The 19,436-nt window shown below is 43.9% G+C and overlaps 1 protein-coding gene across 1 annotated transcript; it reads right to left on the reverse strand.

Annotated features, from left to right (window-relative positions):
* Positions 1-1,390: 1,390 nt before the first annotated feature.
* CD8B (CD8b molecule) lies at positions 1,391-17,659 on the reverse strand. The gene is made up of 6 exons (XM_038400134.2): positions 17,511-17,659; positions 10,166-10,525; positions 5,108-5,209; positions 4,284-4,376; positions 3,567-3,603; positions 1,391-1,528 (listed from the first exon to the last, which is right to left on the reverse strand). Exons 1-6 carry the CDS (start codon positions 17,554-17,556, stop codon positions 1,516-1,518), a joined length of 651 nt encoding a protein of 216 aa, XP_038256062.1. The 5' UTR covers positions 17,557-17,659; the 3' UTR covers positions 1,391-1,515.
* Positions 17,660-19,436: the final 1,777 nt, after the last annotated feature.

Consider the following 19,436-nt stretch of genomic DNA (forward strand, 5'->3'; position numbering starts at 1 on the left):
CTGCATTTACAGGAGTACTCTGTACCGGTATAAGCACCTTCATGCCAGTATCATTGCGTCCACACTAAGGAGTTGGACCACTTTAATTAGACCAATTTGGACCTTATCTAATTAAAACGGTAGAAAACTGTGTTTAGACAAGCTCTTGCTATATTTTTATAGTGTCAAATAGCATGGGACTCCCAATCTCAGCTTGGGGCACTTGGTGCTACAGTAATACCAATAACAATTTATTCTCTGAGCAACATCAGGTGAAAGATGGTTCTAGTCCTAGATTGGTAAAGACTTTTTATAACAACACTCTTGGTCATGAAGTACATAGAACTCAGCAAATAATTTCTTTTTTTTAAGTTCGGCAGCTGAAATGAAAACCTTGAAAAAAATTACATTTCATTTTGGGTTGAACTTTTTGTTTGACCTGCAATTTTTTTTCATTTTGTTTCATTTTTCAGGTTTTTTTTAAACCCTATTGTTTTTTTCTTTTTCAAATAAATCTATCTAACGTTCTAAATGAAATCGTTCCAAACAGAAACTCAAAACATTTCATTCTGAAAATATCAAAATGAAACCTTTGGACTTTAGAAAACATTTTTTTCCCTCTTGAAACTGTTTGCCAAATTTGATCCACATTCCTGAATAGTTTTGGTTGACCTGAAGCTGCATTTTTCAGTGAATAAAACTATTCATCCATAAAATTTTGCCGAGCTCTATAAATATATTGAGAGCCACTCAACCTCCTCGATAAGTGAATCACCGATCCTGTCAAAAGGCTGTTCTGAAAGTGACCTGTACATTCAATAAAATTCTAATCAATTGGCTTTAAGAGAAAAAAAAGAATCTGAAATTCGCTCAGAAGTTATTTTATTAGTTGGAATTGAAAGTATAGAGTGCCATGAAGCTCTTCAGAAGAATTTTTTAATACATTGTACAAAAATACTATTTACACAATATTGACATGACAATACATACAGCAAACCAGCGGTTATTCCTGTAAGGTGCTGAGCAGCCTCAAAGCCTGATGACTTTAGAAGGAATTGAAGGCATGCAGCAGGAGGGAGTTGGCACTTTGCAGGACCTGACCCTACAATTTGTAAGCTGTAGTAACAGGTTTCAGAGTAGCAGCCGTGTTAGTCTGTATTCGCAAAAAGAAAAGGAGGACTTGTGGCACCTTAGAGAATAACAAATTTATTTGAGCATAAGCTTTTGTGAGCTACAGCTGAATGCATCCGATGAAGTGAGCTGTAGCTCATGAAAGCTTATGCTCAAATAAATTTGTTAGTCTCTAAGATGCCACAAGTCCTCCTTTTCTTTAAGCTGTAGTAAGTGAGAGAATACTAACACAGCTGTGGTACATGACTGGTAAATCTCAGAGAACAAATATCTACTCTGCATTTCAAGTCTCAGATTGTTTTCCATAACATTCCTCCTGGTTCATGTGTTCCAGGTGTTGATTTCGTGTGGCGTTTACAGTAGCCATCTGATGTGCAACACAGAAGAATCCTCCAGGCATTCATCTTACTTAAGAACCCTAAAGTATTGGGAGATACAAAGATGTTAGTCCTCTTGGCAAAGAGTACATGTTGCAAAGCGCAAAGGTCCAGATCCTCCAGGTATTTGGGTGCCTGACTCTCATTGGTTCTAGTGGGATTTACATGCCTAAATACTTTGAGGGTCTGGGCCAAAGTCCAGGAACAAAATAGAAAATACTGCCCTCTTCAGACTATGCATTACTAGAGTCCTAGTAATAATGAACAAAAAACAGCCTGGCAAAGGGGAAACTGAGAAGAATGAAAAATCAGACATCATGGTGCTAAGTTAGCAAGTAATCTGTGACCCAGAACAACAGTTAACAATGGTATGCGCTGATCCACATCAACAAGAGATGGACAAGCATCCCAATCCATAAGTGGCAGCGTGGGCATGGAGCAGAATGCACTCAGCCCTCCCCAACCAATAACAGAGGGAGTGTGTGTGTGTATGGGGGACACTCTCCCAAGAAGCAAGGTCTGGGGAGCACGTTCTGGGGCACTACCAGCTCCTGAGCTAAGTCTAGCAGTCATAGGAGTGGGAGATGGTGTTTCTTCTGTCGCTGCCCTACTGGAATGGCATGCGTACCCTGTCCACCCAGCAGACTCCTATGGACTGGGGGGCAGGAAGAATTGGAAGAAGGGAGGCAGCCACCTGGAATGCAATCCTGATGACTGGGGCAGGGGGCCATTTGAGCAAAGCAGACAAAGGGACAGGCTAGCAGGGCAGGGCAGAGCAGAGAAGGTGCACAGGTCTCTGGAGCTCAATGGGGCTAGATGTGGCTCTAGGAGCTGGAGTGAGAGTCCTACTTTCAGGAGGAAGTTCATGGATTTTTTTCTGCTTTGTGAACAAGGTCTGTCAAGGTTCACCAAGAGCCCATGAGAACATCTTCACATAGCTCTGCTGTCATGGAAAGACTGTCACTGTAGTTCATCATTCTAGCCCCCCGCCCCCCTCTCCCTCCCCCGCCACTCTCTGTTATTCCAGGCCTATCAAGGGTAGCATTAAATGGCCAGATTTCTGGGGCTTCCTTTCCCCCTCCCTTCTGAGACCATTCCTCAGCTTAACTGATCTCCCAGGCAGGAGGCATCTTTGGACACGCAGCCCAGCTCTTCCTTTTTGACTTTCATTCAGTGGCTGCCAGACATGCCTCCTTCACAGTCAGTAATCCCTTGCTAGTTGAAAAGAGGACCAGCTGTAGATTAACATGATTTTTGGGTGGATAAACCATGCTGGGTTTTGCCCGCATGCCACTCCTCACTTCCTGTCACATACAGATGAAGAAACCACATCCAAAGCAGCTCTCAGAATATCCAGCTGCTCGGGGAGGATTTAAAATGTGGCCAAGGCATAGAGAGAATCCAAGGAAGTTTGTACAGGCTGGATCTTGTTTGCCAGTGGCACAATTTGGGAACTGGTCTGTTGCCATGTGACATGTCCTATGTCTCTATGGATCATTTAGTGCTATCTGCAGATGGGCCTGAGTTGAAAGTTCTGATTCAGAGCTGAGCCCCTCTGAACATGGGAGTATTTGAGGATCTAGCTGTAATATTCTGTCCGAAGCTGTGGAGAGGGTGTGGGTAAGGGAGTTCTGGCCTGAGAGTTTGCTTTCAGCCCATCTTGTGTGATAACAGGCCCATGTTTAAGCTTTCGGCACCTGAAACAGCCAACACTTGGGGAGAAAACACCTTTTCTGGGCCTAGCAATAATGGGGTGAAAACTACCCCAAGCTGCAGGAGGTGAAAACAGACAGACTGCTTCCCTTTCCTATGGGATGCCTTCATTATCAGAGTCGAAGGAGTTGCACAGACACACTCGATTCTGTGTGGTGCTGAGTGCTTCCTGTGAGGTGCTGAGAGTCCTCAATTCTCACTTACTTTATCAGGAGCTGAGGGCACTTGAAGACACGCAGCGGCATACAGGAGGTGCTCAGCACCTCGTGGGATTGTTCCCCCACATTCATTTTTGTTAGCACTAGCTCACGCATGAGAAAAGCACAGCTACATTTTTTGCAGCAGAACACAACCAAGAGCACTTACTGTTTGTTGAAGCGAAGCCGCAGTCTCCTACGCAGCCCTGAAAGGAGACAGGCAGTAGCTCAGGAGAACAGTTCCTTGGCTTCTAGCACTTCCACCCCACAAAGCTCTCTCCTGAACTCCTGATATTCCCTGCTCCCACTCCCAGACATCTCTGCCTCCTCAAGACCCCCCTCCCCTTTCCCCCACTGGAGCTGTCCTGCCAGGGTTTCCCAGCCTGCAGCTGCTCCTTGAGGCCCTGTCTGAAGAGTGCGGATGCTCCTCTATGCTGGGATGAGGAGCAGAAATGTGTGAGGGCCGCCATCTTGGCTGATGCACCTGGGATTGAACTGGGGACCGCAAGAGCTAAAAACATGAGCAGTTGAAGCTCTGTAGCTGGGGGTTGCAACAGATGCATATCGTCCGTGGATCAGCGGAGAGAGGGGACCTGTAACATATTCACACTGGATTTGTGTGCACACCGCCCCAGGCTGCATGCATTTTTAACCCTGTGGGATTTGGGATGGATGACGGGTTTCCTGCGAGACCTGTCTCCCCCATCCTCTGCTTCCTTCCCAAATGGATCTTTGGACCCACCAGAGGCTCTCTGCAGGGTGCTGGGGCAGGAGAGAGTGCCTCCTTCTGAGTGGGAAAGGTGAATTCCACACATGGAGAAACCCCCCTCAGAGGAGTGAAAAGCTCCGGTAGCAGCGCGACCCATTTGCTGTGCCCAGCACTTACGCTGAAAGCGACGGATGGCAACAACCAGAGACAACAGTAAAATAACAGCACATGTCACTAATGGGGCCCAGATGAAGCCGCTGCAGGAAGAACCTAGAAACCAAAAGAAACATACAATTAGTATTATAGTAAACAACAGCAGCTGGCCGACTGTGCCAGTTACACACAATACCTTTGAAAGAAACACTCCTGGGGCATAGGAGGGGGCATTGTGTCTCCAGATCCACACATAGATCTGTCCTCTTTCACTCAGAAGGCGGCTCAGCTTCCTCAGGGATACAGTCCTGTCCTACCCCCCCCACCTCCATGGGGCCCCCTCCACTTCTCATGGATCTGGGGGTGGTGGGTTGGGCAGGGACTGGGTGGGCTGTGTGTAGAAGTGGACAGGCCAGGGTAGGGATAGCCCCTGAGCTGCATTCTCTTTTGCTTAGAATCCCCTCTGGGGTGGAGGATCCCCTTTGAAGCAGGTCCCTAGGGCCGGGGCAGTGCCAGGTACTGAAGCTCTGTCAGATACAGACATGAACATAACTGCTACTAGCATCAGTGGGAGTCATGTGCCTGTATCAAGGGGAGAGACCAGATCCCTGTGTTTTTATGTACCTACATTTTTTTCAGAGAAGTGTTTCATGACTCTGTGCCAGGGCCCAGAGAGTGCCCTCCACTTCAGTGGCCTCACCCAGAGTTACATCGGGGCAGCTAAGAAAATGGAATATATTGAAGCAGCTCATTCCCAGTATGACTCCATTGGTTAAACCGAATTGCACTCAGGATCAATTTGGCCCACGCTACATTGCAAAGATGCCCAGCAAAAGGCAGTGCCCTACCTTTCATTTTAGCAGGAGTTATGCTGGAGGTTTTGCACCTCAAAGGTTTCTTTGGGGGCAGTGTTTTCTCTGTAGGTTTTTCAGTGGAAGGCAAAGAGTTGACTGAAATGATGAAAATAGGATTAATGTGACATAGCACGGAAGACATTTAAACGACACGTTAAGAGTAATGAGGAAAAATCTTTGACAATCTTTAGGGCTAAAAGGAACCCTTTCCCTCCCCCCCCCCACAATGAACAGAATTGTTGTAAATCCCAAATGAATGGAAGTGTTGCACTCTTGTATCTTTAAATAACTTTGTATAGAAAAGGTTGATGCTTGGCAAGTGGTTAGGTCATAATATGGGACAAGGAGTTTTGACATTTAGGCCAAGATTTTCAAAAGTGACCTCTGATTTTGGGTGTCCAGATTGAGACATCTTAAAGGATCCTGATTTTCAAAATAATACTAAGAATTTACGCTCTGAACAGCAAGGCCCTTTAATGTGTCTCATGGATAATTATTAGCATTGTACCTTGGAGCCCCAGTCATGGACCAGGATCATGTTGTGCTGGGGCTATACAAACACAGAACAAAAGACGGCTCCTGGACCCACAGAGCTTAAAATGTAAGTCCAAAACAAGCATCGTCACATGGATACAGACAGGTTGACTGAGGTGTACAAGGCAGCAGAGACAATACTGTTCGGCAGGCTCTGGTCACAGAACCCCAGCAGCCTAACCTTTGTCAAGTTTCTTGGAGGCCTCATGACAAAAGAGAGTTTTAAGGAGGGTTTTGAAGGAGGCTAATGAGGTGGTTTTGTGGATGTTTACAGGGAGCAAATTCCAAGCCTGCCAGGAAACACTGGTGAAAACGTGAAAGTATTTGTTTGAAAATTTAACAAGTGGATGATAGAGGTTGGGCAATGTGGGCTGATCAGCGACAGGAGTCGACTTTTCAATACTGAATGAGAGATGATAGGTAGGGTGGGGATAAGATGGGGTGAGTCTTGATATAGGGCACCCTAAATCAGTAGTTGCTTTTGAAGATCCTGGCCTGAGAATGTATGTGTGTGGGTTTGTTTTTTTTTAAACAGCCTCTAAATATTTAGGAAAATAACTAGTGTGAAGGGGCCCGATCCTGTTCCCATTCAGTTCATGGGAGTTTTGCTGTGTGGGTGCAGAATTGGGTCCTTTCATGCCAGTTATTTTTCTAAACACCATAATTACTAGTCATTAAGTTTTCGAAGAATTTCAGTAACCTCAAATTCTGCCCAAATACAAGCAATTATCCCATATCTGGTAGGTGAATTTATAATTATACAGGACCCCAGATTTCAATGAGTAAGGTACTACTCAAGTGTTAGTAAAGAAAGCAAGATCTAGCCCAGGGGTCTCAAACACGCGGCCTGCAGGGTTATTTTCTGTGGCCTGCCAGCTCCCTGCAGTCCCTCCAGCATTTACCTAGAGTGGCTCGGGCCGGCGTGCCCCGGGGGCAGGGCAGGCTCCCTGCCTGCCTGCCCTGCCCCTGCACCGCTCCGGGAAGAGGCCAGGACCTGGAGGAGGAGGGGGGGCACAGGGGTCTGTGTGTTGCCCTGGCCACTCCTCCAGGTACCTCCCCCGAAGCTCCCATTGGCTGCAGTTCCCCATTCCCGGTCAATGGGAGCTTCCCGGCTTTCAGGGAAGGGGTTGGAATGGGGGCAGGGAAAGGGTGGTAAGAGGCGGGGCAGGGAAGGGGCGTCGCGGAAGGGGTGGAGTGGGGGCAGGGCCGGGGCAGTGTGGGGGTGGTGAGTGGTGTGGCCCTCGGGCCAATGTACTAATCCTCATGGGGCACTCGTGATCATTTGAGTTGAGACCCCTGATCTAGCCAATAGCATTTAAAGAAATGCCCAGTATTACAGTATATTGAATGAACAAGGGCAGTGATATCATGCTATACTGGTGGAAAAAGCATACTGGTAGCTATCTCCTGAGCTGTAACACTTCCTACCAGGAATAGTACTTACCACTGGACATATTACAAGATGTGGGCTAAGTGTTTAGAGGATCTGTCCCTAAGATTGGGTTAACACATTTTCTGCTAAATTTCCAAACCATATCTTGTATTTTACAGTATCACAGATTATTATTTTTCATGATAGTTGAGAAAGTGGGGGGGAGGGGCTACCAGAAAGAAATTTCTGCACAAAACCCTATATTGGGGCTTGATTCTGCAAAATTCTCTAATTTACCTTCAGCTCACATTGTCTTCAGTCTAATATAGACTGAATATTTTCCACATGTCTATCATAAGGTTTTGGCCTGATATCCATCATGGTAGGATCCGCGTGCATATCACATCAAACCAATAGCAACAGCAACATCCCAAGGGGATATCAAAACATCTCTGCCTCTGGTCCCTGGCCATCATATAGAAAGCTTTGCTTGGAGTAGTATTTTGCTGACTATAACAGTGATTAAATAAGGCCTGTGGCTTATTATTGACTTTATGAGTTATAATTTAACATATTTATCTCTCTAAGAAGTCAGGCCAGAAAAACCTCTAATGACAAAAAACAACCAATCAGCCAAACAAAACCGCCCTCTATTATACAATTACAAATAAAATCAGATCATTCAAACACCAGTTAACCAAAAGTCTGGGCTATCCAAAATTCATTTCTTTCCCTCGGGAACTGAAATTCGTATAGAAACCACAATTTATTGTAATGACATGGACACGCCAAAAGTGTCAGATGTCCCAGGAGACATCTGGATCATTGGGATTTACCTGTATAACTTCTTTCCTATTTTTGTTTAATTACTTAACAATAGACATTAAAAAAAATGAAATCAGAGTATTTTGTCATGGATGCCAAAGGAAAAAAGAAAAAAACTCCCAGTGAACCGTGATTTTGCTTACATATGAGAGGGGAACCCCTGTTTCTTTAACTCAATATATTGGGGTCAGCTTTAAATCTCAATGTTTTCATTCTGACTGGATGACAGCAGCATGTTTTTGAAACCACTGTTTTCGTATAGCTGTTCAGATAATTTTCCTTTGTCTTCAAAGAGCTTTTCTTTCAAGTAAGCAAGGATAGAAAAGGGACACACTTAGCCAACACAATGGAAGTAAATGCCGGCGTATTTATTTGCAACGAGCAAAGGACTGGGGATTCTTCACGATGGAAGACTGGGAACATTTTAAAGCCAATGACCATAATTATATCCCTGTTAAATATACACTTTAGATTGAAGGTTTTTATCACCTTAGGATGTACCTAGCTCCAAAGTGAAGCCATGAGGAAGGATTTTAAGCACATGATCATGTACTGTGATCAAAGTGCAGTGCTTTTTCTACCCTTTGCTACATAGTGGAGAAGCTGTGGATTGGACACTATTGCTGAATGCCTGAGAATTTCAAAGAGGTTCTCTAAGGCCCTACAATAGCATCCTATAGCTCAGATCCTTAAGCCCACATAAAGTCCCACTGATTTCAATTTAGAGCTCACAAAAGGTTTTGGTCTGACAGCCCTGGGGCTGAAATTCTCTGTTTACGCCCAGAACAGGCACAGGCAACATTGTCAAACCAGTAGTTGGAGCCATGTGGGTGGACCCTGTGCTTCTAAGGAGTGCCACAGATTTCATCAGCCCAGCACCAGGGTGCTGCTGGATCAGATTGCAGGAATCAGCAGTGCCAGCTTCCCCACACAAGTACACCAATGTGCCTCAGCTCTGACCTAGCAGGACCAGCTCTAGGAATCAGAATGTAGTTCAGTCTCCATGGCCCCAGCAGTCCTGAGCTGCTGTCCCTGCTGAGATTGCCAACCACATTGCAAGGGTGTGCCAGTTGTGATGGAGTAGGAACTGGATTGAGACCCATTTCACATAGGGTCCTAAACAGTCCCTGGATGGTGAGAGCTGTCAGCCTGTCAGGACTTGCCAGGGGAGAACTGGATATGAAAGCCTCAGTATCCCGTCACCAACCCTCTGAGCTAGATGATCAGCCCCCCATGATTTAATGGGGGTGTTAGGATATCGGTAAATGCCAGGTAAGAAACAGAATCAGTGCTGGAGAATGAGCTGTGAACTCAAGTGGAGAAATAATCCAAATTAAGAGCAAAAACAGCACTGGAATTAGAGAAGGATAATAAACGTGAATCTTCCAGGTTCGAGTAGCATTCCTTTGAAAGGCTCCTTTACACAACAATTATCAGAGCACAGCAGTGCTCATGCTGTGATCAGGACTGAGAAACAGACAGTGGTGAAAAATTACAACTTATTAGCAGCCTTATAACACTGGAAGCAATTGCCCTACATTTCACAGAGTCATAGATTCTAAGGCCAGAAGGGACCTGTGATTATCTAGTCTGACCTCCTACGTAACACAGGCCATGGAACCTCCCTGAAATAATTCCTGTGTGAACTCAAGCAGATCTTTTAGAAAAAACATCCAGTGTTGATTTAACAATTGCCAGTGATGGAGAATCCACCACAACCCTGGGTAAATTGTTCCAGTGATTAATTTCCCTCCCTTTTTAAATTTCGTGCCTTAACTTCCAGCCTGAATTTGTCTAGCTTTGTATTCAAGCCAGCGGTTATTGCTATACCTTTTCCTGCCAGATTTTCTGGCTAATATAGTCTCTAAGATCTCTTCAAGCACAATCCAGGGTCCAGACCTTTCATGCCTTGCTCATGTGGATAGTCTCAATGAAAACAATGAGAAAGGCGAGCAGGATTTAGGCACCGATTTGTGCCCAGTTACCTTTTCTATCTGCAAAAAGAAAAGGAGTACTTGTGGCACCTTAGAGACTACTTCCGCCGACGTGCACGAGCTGAAATTGTGGAAAAGCAGCATCGCTTACCCCATAACCTCAGCCATGCAGAACACAGTGCCATCCACAGCCTCAGAAAATTTGTTAGTCTCTAAGGTGCCACAAGTACTCCTTTTCTTTTTGCGAATACAGACTAACACGACTGTTACTCTGAAACCTTTTCTATCTGGGTTATTTTTATTATTCTAACCTTTCTATTGTAACAGCATCTCGGCCAAGCCTTGTGAGATTTTGGAGTGGATGTGCCAGTCTGAAACAGCACTTACCCACGCTAAGCTCCGTTCCATTGCCAAAGAGCAGCTCTGAGTATTGGGAGACAGCGCAGTAATATGTACCAGTGTCCAAAGGCTGAAGCTTGCTGATCTTCAGAGTGTATGACTGCCGAAAGCTTCCTTTATTCACATTAAACTTATCTTTGTCAATGTCGTCACCGAGAGTGTGTTTGTGCAAAACATTTGAAAATAGTATATACTGGAATTCTTGGCTCTCCTTGCTCCATCGGTACCAATAGATCCCTAAATGGGAAAGCTGTTCATTTTTCATTGCACAGACCATTTCCACTGTACTGTTGTTCAGAGCTACAATATGTGATGGAGTCTGAAATAAAGCTGGGGTTTTCTGGCAACCTACGAGGAAGTAAATAACATGTTTGTGGTCAAAAATTTTTTCCTATACATAATTAAAGGATTTCTTCATGAGCTTCGTAGTTTCTCTGTTCATGGAATTATGGGGGTCACACAAATTAGGGCTATAACAGACCTATTAGGAAATCTAGCTCCTATTTCATGCGAGTGGTGGATTGTTCCTTATTAATCTTCTTGCCATCCCAACATTTTGTAACCAGTGCCTAGATACTACAGTGGCTGGTGCTCTCTACCTGGCTCTATGGGTATCTATAAAAGATCATAGCTAGCTAGCTCTATTTCTAGTATGTTGTCCGGTCCACTTTTAAAAATCCCAGCCAATGGGGCTTCCACATCTTAGAAAGGGAAAGTATTTTTTTTTTTGCCTTTCTTTGTCTTTGGTGTTTTGCCATTCTTTGGGCATGTTTCAATTTCTTTTGACAGTTCTTTTCTAGTTTGTTCACTGGATTTTCTCTGCCTGGAAAGGCAGCAAAGAGGCTGAAGATAACTCCAGATAAGGTATCAAAACATGTCAAAAGAAGAATTACAGCTTACTCAAGTGATAAATGCAGCAAACAACACACATAAAAATAGATAATATACTGAAGTCAATGGGAGCTGAAGGCACTTGGCTCCCCAGAGGAGCCAAATCCCTGTGGGTTTTTATGTATTAATATACATTTATTCATACTGACAATCCTACCATGGGCCAGATCCTCAGCTGGTGTCAAAACAGAATAGCTCTATTGACATGAGTGGAGCTCTGCCAATTTATACCAGTTGATGATTTCTCCAGACTGCTTCTGTTATTTAATCATGGATGAATATAACCAGAGACTTGGTGGTCGAGAGGGGCAGCTATTTTGCTTATTCTCTCACCTCTTGCATTCGATAGATTGTGTGGATTCAGAGTTTTGCAAGTACCTGGAGCTTGGATAGTCACAGAATTAAAATAAAAGAGAGAATAACAAGGGCCAGATGTTGATCTCCTCACTCACATTGAGTAGGATCGTACTCTGTGAATCATCTCTTAGAGACAGATTCAGTAATACTCTTATGTACATGCAATTGTACATTACGGCTCAATGACTCCCACTGAGCTCAGTGGAACTGTTAGAGGAGTAAGGTGCTACTAAGTGGGATTATTGGTTTGCAGACTTGCCCAGTGACTTCAATAGGAATATTTGTGAAGAAAGGTGCTACTCTCCCTGTGTAAAAGTATCCTACTCTGGTCTTTTTACTTATTGTTCTTAGAATTTATTTTTGAGACAAACAAATGATTCCATGTCGTGAATCTTCATAGCTGGAAACATGAGCAACAGTGGGATAGGATACTGAATAATAATATTAACATACCATTGCCAACTCTCATGATTTTATTGTGAGTCTCACGATATTTAGTGTTTTTCTTAAAGTCCCAGTGCCTGGAGCCAGGAGATTATGTTAGACTCTCAGCTTTCATTACAAAAGTAATGTTTTTAGCCTTCATGATCGCTGAGGAAAGCTGGAAAATGTCACTCCACAGACTCAAAAACAAGCAGGAAAATAAAAAGGAAGCCATGTTCACTATCTCATTAGTGAGCTTTATATCTACTTTGCGATTTGCAGGGCTTGACTCATGGTTTTTGAGTGCTTAGGGCTGGCAATACTGAACTCAGCCTTTGGAAAATATTACCTCCCTTACAATTTTCTGCCTTGGTGTGCTGATGTGTGTGTGTGTACAGGCTTAGGCGAGAATAATAGAGGGGTCTCAGGTTTTCAGCAAACAAAACAACAATCTCTGGAGATGATGCAACAGAGTAAAAACAACCAAGAGCCACTTATTTCCTGTGCATGTTTTAAGGGCCTGCCCTTTGTAGTCTTGTCTCATATTTCTTGCCCCTTTAGAATCATAGAATCATAGAATCATAGAATATCAGGGTTGGAAGGGACCCCAGAAGGTCATCTAGTCCAACCCCCTGCTCAAAGCAGGACCAAGTCCCAGTTAAATCATCCCAGCCAGGGCTTTGTCAAGCCTGACCTTAAAAACCTCTAAGGAAGGAGATTCTACCACCTCCCTAGGTAACGCATTCCAGTGTTTCACCACCCTCTTAGTGAAAAAGTTTTTCCTAATATCCAATCTAAACCTCCCCCATTGCAACTTGAGACCATTACTCCTCGTTCTGTCATCTGCTACCATTGAGAACAGTCTAGAGCCATCCTCTTTGAAACCCCCTTTCAGGTAGTTGAAAGCAGCTATCAAATCCCCCCTCATTCTTCTCTTCTGCAGACTAAACAATCCCAGCTCCCTCAGCCTCTCCTCATAAGTCATGTGCTCTAGACCCCTAATCATTTTTGTTGCCCTTCGTTGTACTCTTTCCAATTTATCCACATCCTTCCTGTAGTGTGGGGCCCAAAACTGGACACAGTACTCCAGATGAGGCCTCACCAGTGTCGAATAGAGGGGAACGATCACGTCCCTCGATCTGCTCGCTATGCCCCTACTTATACAACCCAAAATGCCATTGGCCTTCTTGGCAACAAGGGCACACTGCTGACTCATATCCAGCTTCTCGTCCACTGTCACCCCTAGGTCCTTTTCCGCAGAACTGCTGCCGAGCCATTCGGTCCCTAGTCTGTAGCGGTGCATTGGATTCTTCCATCCTAAGTGCAGGACCCTGCATTTATCCTTATTGAACCTCATTAGATTTCTTTTGGCCCAATCCTCCAATTTGTCTAGGTCCTTCTGTATCCTATCCCTCCCCTCCAGCGTATCTACCACTCCTCCCAGTTTAGTATCATCCGCAAATTTGCTGAGAGTGCAATCCACACCATCCTCCAGATCATTTATGAAGATATTGAACAAAACGGGCCCCAGGACCGACCCCTGGGGCACTCCACTTGACACCGGCTGCCAACTAGACATGGAGCCATTGATCACTACCCGTTGAGCCCGACAATCTAGCCAGCTTTCTACCCACCTTATAGTGCATTCATCCAGCCCATACTTCCTTAACTTGCTGACAAGAATGCTGTGGGAGACCGTGTCAAAAGCTTTGCTAAAGTCAAGAAATAATACATCCACTGCTTTCCCTTCATCCACAGAACCAGTAATCTCATCATAAAAGGCGATTAGATTAGTCAGGCATGACCTTCCCTTGGTGAATCCATGCTGACTGTTCCTGATCACTTTCCTCTCCTCTAAGTGCTTCAGGATTGATTCTTTGAGGACCTGCTCCATGATTTTTCCAGGGACTGAGGTGAGGCTGACCGGCCTGTAGTTCCCAGGATCCTCCTTCTTCCCTTTTTTAAAGATGGGCACTACATTAGCCTTTTTCCAGTCATCCGGGACTTCCCCCGTTCGCCACGAGTTTTCAAAGATAATGGCCAAGGGCTCTGCAATCACAGCCGCCAATTCCTTCAGCACTCTCGGATGCAATTCGTCCGGCCCCATGGACTTGTGCACGTCCAGCTTTTCTAAATAGTCCCTAACCACCTCTATCTCTACAGAGGGCTGGCCATCTCTTCCCCATTTTGTGTTGCCCAGCACAGCAGTCTGGGAGCTGACCTTGTTAGTGAAAACAGAGGCAAAAAAAGCATTGAGTACATTAGCTTTTTCCACATCCTCTGTCACTAGCTTGCCTCCCTCATTCAGTAAGGGGCCCACACTTTCCTTGGCTTTCTTCTTGTTGCCAACATACCTGAAGAAACCCTTCTTGTTACTCTTGACATCTCTTGCTAGCTGCAGCTCCAGGTGCGATTTGGCCCTCCTGATATCTTTCCTACATGCCCGAGCAATATTTTTATACTCTTCCCTGGTCATATGTCCAACCTTCCACTTCTTGTAAGCTTCTTTTTTATGTTTAAGATCCTCTAGGATTTCACCATTAAGCCAAGCTGGTCGCCTGCCATATTTACTATTCTTTCGACTCACTTTACTTTAAAGTGCTCATGTTCCTTTAAAATCCTGGGCTTATTTATAGTCACTTTGGGTAATAATAATACTTAGGCCCCTATCCCGCACACTAATCCACACACGTGCACCTAAATGGCACCTGACGGATCTCAGTGGGTCTCCAAGTGGGACCTCATTAACGTGGGGCTCCATGCGGATGAAGTGGGCTGCCTGTTTGGGTCAGCTTGCAAGATCTGTATCTTGACTTTGATACAGGGCTTTTGACCTTCCTAATGGTTTACAAATATTGGGAGCCAGCCAGTTTTAAAACTGGCATAAGTGGCTGCAAGTCCATTGACATTAAACCAGCTCTGTATTTGATGCACTGTACTGAGGAATTTGACTTCAGTAAAGACTGCTGGTAGTTACATTTTAATTTTCGATTTTCTCTCATCTGGGTCTCTTAAGCCAGCACTGGCTTAGCGATATCCTTGCTTGATCTATGAATGCATCTGGGAGGAGCACTAAAACTATCCTTATGACAAACAAAAAGCCAAAGCTAGTTGTTCTTATTCAAGCAAAAATTTCCATTGGGTCACTGGACATTTCACCTGAGAAAGGCTTGCTGAGTAAGGGCAATATTTACTAGCATAGGAAATCTTTCTTGCCTTCCTCGTGTTAATAGTCCCATTGATGTCAATACACTGAGCAAGGCAAGCAGGATTTAGCCTATAATAAAGATGTGGTCTGTGACTTTGTAGTATGGTTCCCGTTCTCTCTCTCTCTCAAAAATCTCTGACATTGATGAAATAAAACTAAAGGGAAGGGAAGCTGTGCTGTAAATGGAACATGATGGTGAACAGTCTATTATATTTTCATGTAGTGAAGCCCAACCTTGCAAACCCTTATTCTGGCAGACACTTCCTTGTGCCGCAAAGTCTATGGGACTACTTGCATAAAGGTTTTCAGGATCTGTCCCACAGACTGCTTGCTGGGTAACCATCTCATTCATAGATTCCAAGGCCATAAAGGATCATTGTGATCATCTAGTCTGGCAGTTCTCAAACTGTGGATCGGGACCCCAAAGTGGGTTGTGACCCTACTTTAATGGGGGTGCCAGGGCTGGCATTAGACTTGCTGGGGCCCAGGGCTGAAGCCAAAGCCCGAGCCCCACTGCCCAGAGCCAAAGCCAAAGCCTTAGGGCTTCCACCCCGGGTGGCAGGGGTCAGGTTACAGGCCCCCTGCCTGGGGCTGAACCCCTGGGGTTTTGGCTTCCCTGCCCTGCACGGTGTGGCTCAGGCTTTGGCTTTACCCCCCCCCCCCCAATGGCAGCGGGTCTTAAGATTTGGTCCCCTCTCCTGTGGTCATGTAGTAATTTTTGTTCTCAGAAGGGGGACATAGTACAAAGAAGTTTGAGAACCTCTGATCTAGTCTGACCTCCTGTTTAACACAACCCATGGAGCTTCCCCAAAATAACTCCTAGAGCAGAGCTTTTAGAAAAACTTCCAATCTCAATTTCATAAATTTCAGTGTTGGAGAATCCACCACAGCCCTTGGTACATTGTTCCAGTGGTTAATTACCCTATTAAAAATCTACACCTTATTTCCAGTCTGAATTTGTCTAGCTTCAACTTTCAGCCCTTGGATCATATTATACCTTTCTCTGCTAGATTGAAGAGCCCATTATTAAATATTTTTTCACCATATAGATACTTATAGACTTCTCTACTCCTGGTTGTTCCGTCCTTCTGAGTTACGTGGTCACCCCAACATTCATAAAAAGAAAAGGCCCATTTCATATTGAAGATGGGATTTTTCAAAACTGCTTAGCATTAACCTATCTCTGCTCCCATTGAAGTCAATGGTAAAACTCACATTGACTTGAATGAGAGCGGAGTTAGAACAATGCTGAGTGCATTTGAAAATCCCCTCTGGAGTAGATGATAATGGAGCACTTCTCTTCATAAATATTCATTTGCAGTCAAAGTCCATAATAAAAAGCAGTCCATTTTCCTCCCCCACATTAGAAGTATTTAGCAGTTTCTAACGTGCACACCGATTGTTTGGAATTTCTCAAGATGCGCATGTGACCAGATTCCATTCGTAACTTGTTTCTGTCATCTCATAATGTATTAAATATTCCGTTCATTGACTCCCTACATTCTGTCCTGATTTACATCCATTGCGACCTCACTGTAATCAATGGGATTGCAGAGGCTGTAGAATAAAGTCAGGGGAGAATTTTTGCCCTGTCTCTGTTCCTGGAAAGAATAAATAAAATGGTTTGTGGTGCCTGATCTGAAAAAAACGGGTGACATAATCTGCAAGTTTATGGTGTACTCAACATCTGTATCCTTATAATAAATCAACAATAAAGCATTTTATGCAGTACACAAAGTACCTATAAATAATACTATAATAAAAAGGTACTTTATATATCGTATATATAATATACCATCCTCCTACATATATATCATTGGCATTTCTATAGGTCCCAACACTCTAGGATCTAAATGCTGATAAAATGTATGCTATCCTGTAGCTGTAATAGCCTATGACTATAATATAGCGAATATTTAATCAACACATCCTATACTATATCTATGATAAAACATGACATCGTATATCAATAGTTTATGTGATGCTAGGGGGAAAATCCAACAGTTACACTGGTGTAAATCTAATCTTATATAGCCTGTACTTATATAGCCTTCCATGACCACATTATCTCAACGCCCTGAAGCTATATGCTGATTTAACTGACTACAGAATTTAAGCGGATGATTCTTGAATATATTATATTCTAAACCGATAATATCCTATAATATAGCAATCCTAATAGCTCTGAAATAAAATAATCCCAAATGATGTCTAGAATATTATACAGTAGATATGTAATATTATATATACATATGTAACATAAAATATATTAAATCTATAACCTACTGTAATTTAGCTACATTATAAACATCCCATTCCGTAGCTGTGATATAACACGATGGAGGGGAGGAGGTTACAATGTTACTACAGCACTTTGCATCCTCCCAGTCTCCTGCACTTTGGGTTCAGCTCTAGTTAACACCATACAAAGGACTCGCCGTGTTCCTCTGTTACCTGTGATGTGTAGAGAGAGGTAGAGAAAGAGCCAAGGCCACTCCATCTCGGACCTGAGGGCACCTGAGAGCTTGTGAGTTTCAGCCTGGAACAAGAGGGCTTCTGAGTCTGCTGAAGCAGGGGGAGTGATGGGGGCGGGCTGGGAGACAGAGCCCACAGCCTGTGTGTGAGCTGCTTCTCATCAGCAAGGCAGCAGGGAGGGGATGATGAGGGACACATGGTTAATTGAGTTATTTGTTCGCTCCTTTAAGACGTTTAAGTTGTGTATAACCCGCCTGGCATTGGGAAGCAGATACATCTCACCCATCTTGTTTGCGGATATTGACCTGGACAGTAGATGTCTCTGCAGCATGGGAACATGAAATCTAATGCTATTTCCACATAGATTTGCATATATGGCACTTTCTTTGGCATATAAAGTGTCTCACCCATCAGCCCCCTCTCCCCACACTTACGTGCTCCAGCTCTTAACACTACAACCTATTGGCAGCAGGGTCTCTTGCCGTACCAGGTAATTCTGTAGCAACTCACGGACATCAGTGGCATTCCACAGCTATAAATGAGATCAGAATCAAACTCTGATCAAATAGCATCAGGGAGCTAGAGATCTCCTTCTTGCACTCTGGCCCCTGCTCCATCTCCAGTGCTGGGCTTTCCCACTCCCTCTTTCACACCACAAACCTTCTGATACCTGTGAGAAAAGAATTGGTCAGAGGTTTTAATCGGAAGGGGGTGGATGACTAATCATCTGGTGGTACCTTCCTTGGTGAGTCCCCAGAAGCAACTTCCAGATGACTGGCAGAAGAGTTAAAACAAAGGAGGGGTCCAGATGGAAAGACTGTAAGCCTCTCTCCAGGCCTTGCACAGAGCTTACCTGACAATAAAGGACCAAACCATGCCTCCAGAAAATCCCACAGAATCCTACCAAGCTGTTGGTCACAGACAGTGTTTAATTTGTGCCAGGGCTTGTCAGGGCTGAGCTCCGGCACCTCTAGGCTTGGCAGTTCATAGCCCTGGCACCTCTGGGCTTGCCATGTCAGTTACGATAGTAGAAAAATTGCTTGAGCCCCGGCATCTCTTTCATTACAAATTAAGCACTGGTAACAGATCTTTTCCCTGTAACAGCTTGTTTTTCTTAAGCACTATGGGCCCAGTTCAAAGCCCATTGAAGTCAGGGGGAAACTTGTCAACTTCAGCAGGCTTTGGATTGGGCTTTGTATGAATAGGCTGTTCATTCTTTTAACCTCGTGCTCGCAATAAAACGGGTCAAAAAATGTTTTGTGAAAAATTTCCCATTTTCTCAATTTTTTTCATTAAAAAAATATCCAAGTTCTTGAAGTAAAAATCCAAAAACTGAGATGTTTTTGTTTTTTCAATTAGGGTTCCCTCCCGCCCCTTTTCTCTCTCTTTTTTTTTTCTTTTTCTGTTTTGCTACTGAAAAGAAAACAGTAAATGAAAAACCAGCTTGGGGTTTTCAGTATCAAAAGATGTTGGATTTTCAGGGTTTATTTTTAAATAAATGAAACATTTATTGCCATTTTTCATTTTAAAAAAGAATAAAAAATTTGACCAGCTGTATGATTCACAAGGAGAATCTACCTACTCAAGCTTTGGTATGAGGTAACAATAGCCTTTTAATTTTCTACAATGGGTATTTTTTCTGGACCTGGATAATGCTGAAAGTGAAGCTTACTCTCCATTGTCCAGATACCAGAGGCATTAAAAGAATTACAGGAAGTTTTGAGAACAAGAGCAAGAAACCTCAAGCACATTTAGTGGCTGACAAACCCACAAAAGTAAGGAAATTCTGCTAAAGCTCACCTCACTGTGTCTGGGTGTTGCTGTGCATGCCACTACATGGCTTATGTGCTGTAATATTAAAGCATAAGAGATGCTCTGAAATTTTGGCTTTGCTAGGTTTGTATC

This window comes from Dermochelys coriacea, chromosome 4, assembly GCF_009764565.3.
Source record: "Dermochelys coriacea isolate rDerCor1 chromosome 4, rDerCor1.pri.v4, whole genome shotgun sequence".
NCBI classification, from domain to species: Eukaryota; Metazoa; Chordata; order Testudines; family Dermochelyidae; genus Dermochelys; species Dermochelys coriacea.